The 12,045-nt window shown below is 50.4% G+C and overlaps 1 protein-coding gene across 2 annotated transcripts in view; it reads right to left on the bottom strand.

The window, feature by feature from the left end:
- Positions 1-10,784, bottom strand: part of RAB11FIP4 (RAB11 family interacting protein 4) — a 120,336-nt gene extending 109,552 nt beyond the window's left edge. For both annotated transcript variants that reach the window (XM_064522687.1, XM_064522688.1), the window contains exon 1: positions 10,573-10,784. In XM_064522687.1, coding sequence (XP_064378757.1) covers positions 10,573-10,707 — 135 coding nt within the window. In that variant the 5' untranslated portion in view covers positions 10,708-10,784. The remainder of the gene's footprint in view (positions 1-10,572) is intronic.
- Between the last annotated feature and the right edge of the window lie 1,261 nt (positions 10,785-12,045).

Below are 12,045 nucleotides of genomic sequence, written 5' to 3'. Positions count from 1 at the left end.
GCACAAGAAAAATACAGTAAGAGAAATTATGTGGGTCTACTTACCAAGAAAAAACAATCTGTGCCCTGTACTTCTGGTGAAGTGAAAGTAATTCACAAATATTTTACCTTTTGCTGAGGCTACTTGGGTGATTGCCTAAATTAAGAAACAAGTGAGCTGCATACCTCCCAGCATTCACACCAGGCCAGCAACTTGATATATGCCAAATTCACTGCACAATCTTCGCATTCATGTGCCATTTGAAAGACATCACAAGCTTGGTGAGAGCCTTTCTTGCAATCTGGCTGACAGATATCCAGAAATCCTCTAGATTAACAGTAAAGTCAGCTGGCAAGTTGACTACCAGGAACAGATGTGAGGTCACAGATTATTGATAAAGATGGTAATCTGTCACCCCAACAACGGAGTTGTCAGATATGGATGTATTCACCCGAATTCACTTCAAGCAAGTGCCACACTGACTTGTTGCAGTTTGGTATGGTATCAGCAATGGGTATGACTGGGATTTGAAAAGAGGAGAATAAAAACACATCATTTAAAGTGGCAGGATTCTACTGCCTAACTTTGTTCCAGCTAATTAAAAACAGTGGATCGTTGTGCTTTCTCCCTTCTTTTTTAATTCCCTCTGAAGTTTGTCCTTCTCAAGGAATGTTTGTCATTTGTTAATTACTTTTCTGGTTATATCTGTCCATCGCCTTAGCTGTAAGAGTTGGATTTTGCATTCTAGTGCCTGACATGCATAATTTATGACATATGCCACTTACCTGCTTCACACACCACTGCCAGCAAGAGGCAAAAAACAAATTTAGACTTTCACAAATGATGGTTTTCAACAACAGCCTGTTCAAACCAATTTCATTCTCTAAACAAGACACATTGGACTGTCTGATTGAGATCAAATATCACTGCACTTTCCAGTAAACGTGGCCAACCAAGCAGAAGAGCTTGTACTTGGCAAAGGACATGCACGTCCCAGGTGAGAAGGCAGGACACAGTTTTCCTCAGTGGAAACTTCCATGCCCTGTAATTGCTCAGTAAGAAGAACAAAACTGCCACTTTCAAAGCCCCTTTCAAGATGTGTCCCAAATCACTCCTCAATTTTCTATTTTCAAACAACCCTAAAGAGAAACAAAGAATGAAACACCTAATTCACTCCTCACACTGGAGACTAAAATTCATAAGTTTCACTAATGTCTGACTGCAGTCAGAAACTTCATTTGCTCAAGACCAGGCACTAAGGGAATGAGCAGGCAACTCTGACCCCAGGCTGTGAAAAGCAATAGCCAAAGAAACAAATACTCATGAGCCAAAATCCTATAGTTCTTGTGTTCTTTCTTAGCTACTGTTGAAAGCTACTCCAGCTTTCTGATCAAATTCATGAAAAATTCACATGCTTCCTACCATAAAAATGTTATGTTTTTAACAACAGGAGTGGACACAGAAGTTTGGGGTTGTGAAATGAGTTGCCAAAGCTCACAGAGCATATCTGCGGCAGAGTTAGGATACTCTGGTTTGGAACGGCTTGGTCTACAATGGGTTTTCACAATGAAAATGGTGGCAAAACTCCTGCAGCCAGGCATTCAAAAAAGAAGAAACATTATCAAACTTTGCAGTTCTATTTTAGATCAAGGGGAGCATACTGCTCCAGAGCACTCTCAGCGCTGCATCATCTTTAGCTCTCCCAGCAGCACTAGGTTTCCCCCAATTCAAGGGCCTCAACAAAATCAGTAGGCCAGTATAGCAGCTCTTCAGCACTGTATTTCCCTGAGACCCCTCTAATTACAAATGCAAAACTCCTCTACTGTCCTGCACAGCCATCCAAGCTGCTGACTACTGACAAACATTAATTTACTGCACCACGGGAGCATATGTATTCACTTATACACATCTGAAGAACGGTGTAAGTCCAGGATCCAATTGTTATTACACACACACACTTCAGACTGAATTCCCAAGTCAGTGCCCTAGCTCAGTACAGCGCCTCCATCAACCTCTGAAGTCCAGGGACCTGTGTCAAAGTGACTGTTCAGGGCTGTCCCTCAATTCACTGAGCACAACTCTGCTTTGGACAGAATGGGTCTATCAAATTAGCTCTCTGTGCCCAGGCACAAGTGGAGCCAGCAGTGCATGGATCCGGAAGACAGCACAGGTTGTATGTCAATTGTTATGGAGGCTGCATAAAGCCGGAAATAGCACTATATAAAAACTACGCTCCCATAAAATACATTTTTATGTGATACACGGCTGCTTGGCTCCTGCTCCCACACATCAGTCTCATGACCCTAAAGGGTCAAACAGGCTGGCCCAGCAAGGCACCGTGAGGCCAGCTTGATGAGGCTGTCAACAGCCCATGGCTGCATCGCACGCCCAGATGCATCACTGAACCCAACAGCTGCCATCTCGGCCAACCTACCCAGCGACCAAACCAGGGACCTCAAAAGCAAGATGCCTAGACAGAGTGACTATAGGCTCCTGTCTTCTCCAAGCTGGATGCAAAGAAAGTCTGTTCCACGCCACTGCTTGGTCTGTCGCATGTGGGTATCAAAAACAAGTGGACTAAAGAACCAGCAAGGCTCTAGTCTTTACTACCAGGACGCAGCCCATCACGTGCTCTCAGCACTCTACTCAAAGAGCAGTGGGATATCACCACTTGGCTCCTCGTGGAAACAGGTGACCCAGGTACGCTGTGACAGACAGCAGAAGCACAAGGCATGCACGTCACCAGCTTCCCCACGCTGTCCAAGGCACGTGACTATTTGGAGAGGTTATGTAAATGGAAAGAGGAGGAATCTGGCAATTGGAAAGGGGCAAATCCTATGGTCAAATCCCGATCTCCCAGCAACACTCGCATCCCTGATTTCAATGGCATCAGGACTGCCTGGGCCAAGCTCCACCAAACCGACTCTCACTGATGTGGCTAGAAGTCCGAGTGAGGAATGACACCAAAATTTCTCTCTTAGCACACCCCCTTCCCTTCCATCACCGTCAGCACCCCCCTCCTCGGGAGCACGCTGCATTCCTCAGCTGCCTGCAGCCAGCCTCTGAGCAGACGCTATTGTATTCGGACACAATACCGCACAAATCCAACCCCCAGGAGGATCCTGCAATGAAATCCTTATAACGGGAGTCCTGCAGCTGTCTACTGTTCCGAGCAGTTGATAACACTGAGAAACGTGGCCTTCGTGCCATCACTGGCAGATTCTATACTACTTTGTGGTGACAGAATATACCATTGCATGGGGAGAAAAGGGAAAGCACCAGCAATTGCAAATTGCCTCTGTGTTGACATTTTCGCGGCATTTCACCTTCTGACTTGATATTAGCTACTGTATCCTAACATCATATGGTTTAATAGGGTAAAATATGTTCAACTGATTGTATAGTCACTTGCTACACAAACAGTGAAATCAACCATGTTTTGGGATGGTTTCTCAAATCTGTTAATACCCTGGAAACATATGGACAAAGCTGTTTGTATCTGCACATTTGCTTAGGTTTTTTATCATAACAACAGAAGTGTCACTGAGAAAGAATATCCCATGTTCCCAAAGCCATCTGGATCCCACCAGGGGGTCAGTTCATCAGGAGGTGGATGGAACGACACTGGAATATTTTGGTTGAAACCCCTCATCCCACCAGGCTAACAGTCTACCTACTCCGGAACAGACAATTCGGGTACCTTTCTTTCAGATTTCAGGAAACCTAGAAGAGATGGTCTCTAGCATCTCCAAGCTTTTCACTTGATTCCATAACACCATAATGCCACCATAGCTATACCGAAAGTAAATCATCAAAGCAGTCTTAAACTGTAAAGGATATATCATTTTTTTCCAGGTCTGTGTCCTGTTCACTTATCCTGTCTCCTTTGCAATATTTTGACCTCACAGTTCACTGCTGTCACTCAGTTTAAAGCAGAACATGCTGCAGAACCGAACAGGCCTCAAGGCTTAGGAAGGAGCCCTATTATTTTTGGTTTTAACAGCACTCAAAACATGAGAACAACATTTATAGTTACATGGAAACACTTGCATTTTCTCCAACTAAGGCCCTTTAATTATATCTTGAGCAGAAAGGAACTAAGATGTATCACATAGTGCTTTGTTTACACTCACACTGCTGTTGTAAAACCATATGTTACTGTACTAGTGACTGCGCCTGACACTTCCCGTTATTGCTCATCTACTTAATCACACCCTGCACTGAGTTAACTGTGTTCAGTGCGCTGAGGGGTATTTATTCAGCAGCAGATGCAGGTATCTAGGTCTGAGATCATGCATGCCTCCCAAAGTACTGCGTATTTTAAGAACGGTTAAAATTCATTTCTAGCTCTCAAGTAGACAGTCTGATTTAGTTTGGTTATCTTACAAAGTAAAACTCCAGGATTATAAAACGCTTGTGAATGTTTAGCATTAGAAGGAGATAAAATTAACAGGAAATAATATTGTCAATTGCACAGAGAATAACAAAATCCTATTTACTTATCTAAACGTTATAAGGCAATTGATTTTGTATCCACTTTGTTGCTATAAAAGTGCTGCTGCAGAGTATCAGTGAATTGTGCTAAACTGCTGGTAACAATGCAATTTAGAAACCAGGAGTAATTATATTGGGGGCCATCTCCAGAAATACTGTAAGGCACTGGCTTGTCCCTCCCTTCCAAAATTTACCCTTCCTTGCAGCAGTTTTGCATAACTCACTTCTCAGAGCTTAATCATATTAGAGGAAGAAAATCAGTATGTGCTAGAAATCTGAAATCCTCCCCAGGATTTGCAAGAGCAAATTTCTGGAGAACATGCAGGCATGTCACAGCCAAAGAATACCAATTTTACAACTTAACAGCATGGAGAATCAGGCATGGGGGGGGGGGGGGGGAAGGAGAAAAATTTACATAGAAAATATCCAGTCCTGCTAGGCAGCTGAATGCTTTAACTTCACTAATCACGTACATTGCCTTCCATACTGTACACAATGGATGCAGTACTGTCTTCTATGTCCAGTCCATACACTAACTTTTTTTCTTTACTTTTGCATTTAATCGTAAGACAACACAATACCACCGTAGCTATACTAAAAGCAAACTCTGAAACAGGTCAAACCACAGGTCATTTAAATAAGAACACCAAGAATTGCTATTAAAATCGTTTGTCTTTCCTTTGGCCCTCAACAAGAACTCACTATTTCTGATCGCTGGCTTGTATCCCAAAATACAGCAACAATCAATCCTTAACTATACACGTAACCCCCTCTCAGAGCTCTTACCGTAGAAATGCAAACCTAGCACATAACAAACCTACAGCTTCTCTTCATAACAATGAAAGACACAGAAAATGTTTGATTAACAGTGAGTAATAAGCTTGCTTTATATCAGGTGTTTGGAAACATATGCTTCATTTTAGGATATACCAAGAGGCTATTCTAAACATACTGCACTGCTGGTTTGTACTGAATTAGGAAGGCTACAGCAACCGTACCTTGACTAATCCATAATCTCTTAAGTACCCCACCGTACCATTTCAGAACTCCGTTTTTTTCAAGTCATTCTAAATGATATGAAATAACTGGGTCATTAGCAAATTAGTTTTAAGGCGTATAAACGTGTGGCAGCCTCGCTGTTTCCCAGAGAACACCGTCACATAGGAGTGCTCTTTGTCTCCTCATTACATCTAAGGCAAGAATTTATTTGTTCTTACAGCAATTATTTCCAGGAAAAGTAGACAAGAAAGAAGCCATAACTCTTTTCTGCCTCCATCCTGAGAATAGCAGTATCACTTTGTCACAGTCTAATACTCTCTCTTTAATGTCTCAGTGCCAAAGTCTTTCTTCTCCATGCATGCAGGTAAGGCCAGGGTATACCGCGCATTAGCAAGAGGCAATGAACCATCTCTGCCACCACGCACAGTGATGGAAATTTGCAGCGAGTCCATTCGGTCCTGTCGTGCAACTCTGAACAGCACCACTACAGCCGGGAGAAGCTGAAATCCACCCAGACCATTCAGAAAGACTCCAGGCTGTTACGCAGTGAAATTACACTCCTCCTGCTCTTTACAGGAGAAGCCAGTTATGGAGTGGTTCCAACAGCAGGGCTGTGTTCAGAGCCTGACTCCATCCTTTAAACACAGCCAGCAGCCCTGATGTGCTATTTAGGTAGTGTCCGAAGATGATATCTTTAACTACAGCCCAGGATGTGGATATTCATCAAATGGAAGCAACTAAAATCTAATAATTTCTTTTAGCCAGAAAGTTTTGTTTGCTCACACGAAACACGTGAACTCATTTTCAGCTACTTCTGTTCTACACCACTGACAAACCATGGACTCCAAGTGAGAGTTGTTATCCACTCGCAAGAATAGTGGGTATTGGTCTACAGGTTTCACTAGCTGCTCAGGTTCCCTCTCAGATGGAACAGTGCTCCAGACTGATGAGCATTTGTTGATCTTACCATGACAAAGATTTCTGTCCAAGCACCTGTATGGTCTGTACCCTTCCAAAAGGTGATTACATCTCTCAAAAAGAAGTTGTCAACATGTTTAGCATATTTTACTTGTTGCTGGAAATGGAACGTAGAGTTTAAACAGAATCTGGCATAACGAAACACCAACTGGCACTACCCTGAAACACACACTCACACGATCCGCTGCCAGAACCGGGGCTCGCTGAGCGTGTCGCTCACAACGCTCCGAGACACATTGGCTGCTAGCGCAGCTATCTTCCCAGTGAAAGGAAACCAGATGGCGAGTGACTCTTGGCATTTCCCAGCGCAATGTGAAGTGTCTCTTTAGCTAGCGACTACATGCCATGCAGCCATGTCGCTTAGGAAACAAGCCTTCATGTCTTTCTCCACACTTCCCCACAAACAGCAGACAGACCATTCAAGGGGAATGCAGGGCCCGAGCCAGCCCGCTACTTTTAAGTGCTGAACGAAAACCTCTCAGCTAGGAGCCTCTGCTGTCAGCAGAGACAAAGAGGCATCTCTGAAGGATGAAGTTGATCCTAGGGACCTGTTACACCCTCTAGGCATTTGATCACTCATCAGTGACACTAGAGGAAGACTTAGACACACCAGTAAAGCACCTACAGTCAGGCAGGTGAGCTGGGATGGACACAGGCCAAAATGCCAAAGTGCTCAGAAACGTGAGAAGTTCCACAACTACTTGTTACAGACCCGCAGGGCTCCACAGCCAGCCTGGTCTGCTGATACTTCGGGTACCAAGGCAGGGATCCGGTGAGCCGATTCTGCTCCTGGCTCTGCCAAACTACCACAGTCCAAGACATTTCTGCTGCTGGCTGAGCTACACGCACTGCAGGGCAGGGTCTTATTACTAGAAACAGAAGCCTCAAAAGCCCACTAGAGCAGCAGAAAAGTAGAAAGGTAAAAAAAGTTAATCGGGTATGTTCATTTTTATTGTTTTTGAATCTGCAGGTGAGGGTTGTTTTGCTCAGCCAGAAAGCTGCTGCCTTGCTGCAACATTTTGCCTTGGGGCAGTTTTCAGACAGTTGCTAATCTTTCAGGAATGATAAATTTCACCATATTGACCACACAGGCACACACACACACACCAAAAAAAGAAGAAAAAAGCAAAAGGAAAGAAAAAGCAGAAAGGGCCAAATGCCCTTTCCCACAAGCCAAGCCACAAGCCCAAGTGAAGCTGGTATTAAGAATTTATAGAGTCTAAACTTTGGATGGCTCTGGCTCCAGGAAGGCAGACAAGAGGTCAAAGTCTGTGGGTATCAGGCTGGCACAACCAAACTGGCAAATCTCTCTCATTTCATAAACATGACCCAGGGCTACTGCTGATGAGTATCAAAATTACTCAGGCCACAATGCTGCAAAGTAGATCTTTCCTATGGCCAGGTGAATGACACAAACAGAAGGGGCAAAAAACTGGAATGTAAGGGTCAATCTTTCACTGATGCCAAAAGAAAGATTTCTCTTGAATGTAAAGGGAGTTGAGCTCGATCAGGCCCAGAAAGTATAGCATGTTTAAATGTACAGTTGGTTTTCAATGAAATCAAATATGTTCCAATGTGGAAATAACTTGTTCCAACACTGTCAGTTACAACTGAAGAAAATGCAAAAGGATGAATTTCTCATCACTGGTAACTTCTCTGGTACCTGCCCAGTAAGCCAAGCCCCTCTTGAAACCTAGATACCACAGCTCACGGCTGACTCTTTTCCACTACCATCGTTACTGAGGCTACCAGTTTCCTCTTCCTCCCTGTTCCATTCAAGCATTTTCCAGGGTACTCCAATTCACTCTAAGCTTATGAGACCACCACCTGAATCCTTCTACAAATCCTACAAAACCTGCTCTTCTCTCAAAACCTTATAGTCTTGTAAGACCAAAAAGAATTACTGTGATCATCCAGGCTGTCCTGCTGCAGAACAGCCCAGGGAATTTCACCAGCGCTCCTCAGGGCTGTGAGAGAAAGCCACTGATCTGCCTCCAACAAATGCAGTAGTGCAAAAAGCAATCCTGATGCAAATACCCTCCATGCACTTACACAAAATGATACAACTTACCAAGAGGCAAATAAAACCAGAAATCAATAAAGCTCTCTGCTGTTACTCATTTCTCCTCCTTATTTTGCTAGTTAAAACGAGTAACTACAGCTTCTCATTAAGAAAACGTTCAACAGACCTGTGACTATCGGCAAGCAATAAGCCTTCTGCCTCCTGGTCTTCTGATTTCATTCACAAGCTGTGTTTCATTACCAGTGGTGAGCCAAAAATGAGTAATTTGCTCTGACAATTACTGTGCATTCAGCCTGGCGTTGCTGCCTGCTTGGCATCCCTTTATAAACCATCTCTTTACAGCCCCTCACGTTAATTTGCTTTATCGCCCTCTAAGAGGTCTGAACTTTCCATCCTTGGATCAGCTTTCTGAACCCCACCCTTGCCCAAACCCCTCAACTGCCGGGGCATTTTGTGAAGCATCAAACAGTTAAGTGCAACATCCCGAGAGGTCTTCCAGGGAAAGCGAGTGTTTCTCGTCTGCTTCATTTGGTCGGAACTACAACCCTTTTACTGAACCATTTAAGGGAACTGTTTCAAACCCAAATATGTCACTGCCCTCTTAGATACTGGCCTGAACCCCACTCTCGCGTACGCTGAAGCCACGGACCTACAGTGGTCCCACTGGCGTAACGGCTCCGGCGAGAGCAGCGCAAATTTACGCTGTGTCACTGACGGGCTGGACAGGGTCCTGCTTCCAGCCGATCACCTGGAGGTTTTGCTACGTGTCCGGACCGGTGCTTGGGGGACAAACCACTGCCGCGCTCGTTTCCAACGCACCTCGCCCCGCGCTCGGGGCAGTCCCCGGTGCTGGGGGTTTGCTCCCAGCGAGCTACAAACCCCGTTATCCCACCAAGGACGCGGTCCAGCCGTGACAGAGAAAAAAAACACGCCTTCACCGGAACAAAAACACCTCTCTAAAGGCCAAAAGCAACCTGCCGGGGCTGGCGGGGGGCATCACAGCCCAGCAGGGGGGACGCACGCCCGGGAGCTGGACCAGCCGGGGGGGGGCCTGGGGGAAAGGGGGGTCAGAGCTGCCTTGGGGGGCTCTGGGCTGCCCTAAGGGGGGGGTCAGATCTGCCTTGGGGAGCAGCTGTCTGCCCTAAGGGGGGGGGGTCAGAGCTCCCCTGGTGGGTCAGAGCTGCCTTGGGGGGCAGCTGTCTGCCCTAAGGGGGGGGGGTCAGAGCTCCCCTGGGGGGTCAGAGCTGCCTTGGGGAGCAGCTCTCTGCCCTAAGGGGGGGGGGGTCAGAGCTGCCTTGGGGGGCTCCGGGCCCGCTGAGGTAAAGGGGGGGGTCGGGGCTGCCTTAGGGGGCTCTGGGCTGCCCTAAGCGGGGGGTCAGAGCTCCCTTGGGGGGTCGGGGCCGCCTTGGGGGGCTCCGGGCTGCCCTAAGGGGGGGGTCAGAGCTGCCTTGGGGGGCTCCAGGCCCCCTGAGGTAAAGGGGGGGGGGGTCAGGGCTGCCTTAGGGGGCTCTGGGCTACCCTAAGTGGGGGGTCAGAGCTCCCCTGGGGGGTCAGAGCTGCCTTGGGGAGCAGCTGTCTGCCCTAAGGGGGGGGGTCAGAGCTGCCTTGGGGGGCTCCGGGCCCCCTGAGGTAAAGGGGGGGGTCGGGGCCGCCCTGGGGGGCTCTGGGCTGCCCTAAGAGGGCGGTCAGGGCTCCCTTGGGGATTCCGGGCCCCCTGAGGTAAAGGGGGGGGTCGGGGCTGCCTTAGGGGGCTCTGGGCTGCCCTAAGCGGGGGGTCAGAGCTCCCTTGGGGGGTCGGGGCCGCCTTGGGGGGCTCCGGGCTGCCCTAAGGGGGGGAGTCAGAGCTGCCTTGGGGGGCTCCGGGCCCCCTGAGGTAAAGGGGGGGGTCGGGGCCGCCCTGGGGGGCTCCGGGCCCCCGAGGGAAGGCAGCAGGGGTCCCTGAGGGAAGGGGGCCCGGGCCGCCCGCCGGGAGGACCCCGAGGCGCCCCGGAAGGGGGCTCCGCGCGGCGCCGCGGGCAGCGGGAGGCGGCCGGGACAGGGGCCGCCCCGGGCCGAGGCCCAGCGGCAGGTGGGCGCCGGGGCCGCCGCGCCCCGCTCACCTCCTCGCCTTGGCCGAACTGCAGCCCCAGCGCCACGAAGTGCTCCACCCGGATGAAGCCGTCCGCGTCCTCGTCGCACACGTCGAAAACCTCCTTGAGCCTCCGCAGGAACCGCAGCAGGCCGGCCGGCTCCATCGCCGCCGTCAGCGCGAGGCCGGCGAGGCGGCCGCAGCAGCCATGATCGCCCGCGCCCTCAGCGGGTGCGTGACATCAGCGCGGGGCGGCGGCGGGGAGAGGGGCGGCGGGGAGAGGGGCGGCGGGGAGAGGGGCGGCGGCGAGGGAGAGGGAGAACAATGGGGCAGAGCCGGGGGGGGGGGGGGCGGGAGCGCGCGCTCCGGCAGGGCGGGGCCGCCGCGCTGAGGGGAGAAGCGGCGCGGGGCGGGCAGGTGTGAGGGGACCGGGGGGGGGTGAGGGGACACGAGGTGTGAGGGGACACGGGGTGGGGCCGAGAGGACACGGGGGTGTGTGGGGACACGGGGGGGGCGTGTCAGGAGACATGGGAGTGTGAGAGGACACCAGGGTGTGTGTGTGTGGTGGGGGACACGGAGGGCTGTGTGAGGGGACCCGGGGGTGCGTGAGGGGACACAACAAGGACGGGGTTTGGGGGGCCGTGGCAGCCGGTGAGGAAACGCGGACAGACGCGGGGGACGGGGACGCTCTGGGGCAGCAGCACAGCGGAGCTTCCCCAGGGGGGGAAACGGCCGCGGAGGGGGAGCGGGACGGGAACGGGGCGGGGAGCAAGGTCCCCCCGGCGCAGCCCGGCCGTGAGGGGACGCCGGGTCCCATGGCGCCTGGGCCCTTTCCTGGCTGTCGTGGACCCGTTCCCGGTCCCTTCACCACTGTACGAGTCGGTCCTGCTCCCCACCACCCCAAACCAAACACCGGTCACGCTACGGTCCCTCCTGAGGAAGGACCATCCACCAAGAGGTCCGGACTAAGGGGAGAAGGGCAGAGCGTGGAGAGCTGGAGGGTGACGAGGGAAGAGGAGGATGAGCAAAGCTTCCTCCGCGCCCTCACACGCCAGCGGGTAGGCAGAGCCTCGCAGAGGCACGTCCCGCTGCTGGGTCTGGCGTGGGGCAGAGGCTGTCCATCCACGCCGTCCTGAGACCCCACTGGTAAGGAAGAGGTGCCCCTGCCACTGCACGATTTCTCCTTAAACCCTTCCACAACTGCTGTTGCAAGCCTGGGTCTTAATCTGATCTCTCTGCTCTGTCCCTTATCTTCCTCAGATCACTTTTTAAGGCCACAGCCTTGAGCTGCCAGGGAGAGGACAAGGAAGGAGCCTGGTCCCCGCGCCGTGCCTCAGTCCGGGAACGTCAGGACAGCACCTCGAGGAGGAAGGAGCACAGCTCAGGCTTAGGTACGTGCTGCCTCCCCCGGGACTTCTTCCCCTGGTAGCACCGTGGGTACTGAGCGCAAGCAACCGCCCCATCGCTGGCTGATGTTGCGTAGCTGATTGATTGATAAAGTTGT

This window comes from Dromaius novaehollandiae, chromosome 18 (assembly GCF_036370855.1).
Source record: "Dromaius novaehollandiae isolate bDroNov1 chromosome 18, bDroNov1.hap1, whole genome shotgun sequence".
Taxonomy (NCBI): domain Eukaryota; kingdom Metazoa; phylum Chordata; class Aves; order Casuariiformes; family Dromaiidae; genus Dromaius; species Dromaius novaehollandiae.
The sequence above is the reverse complement of the archived record's forward strand: the minus strand, read 5'-3'. Positions and strand labels throughout refer to the sequence as shown.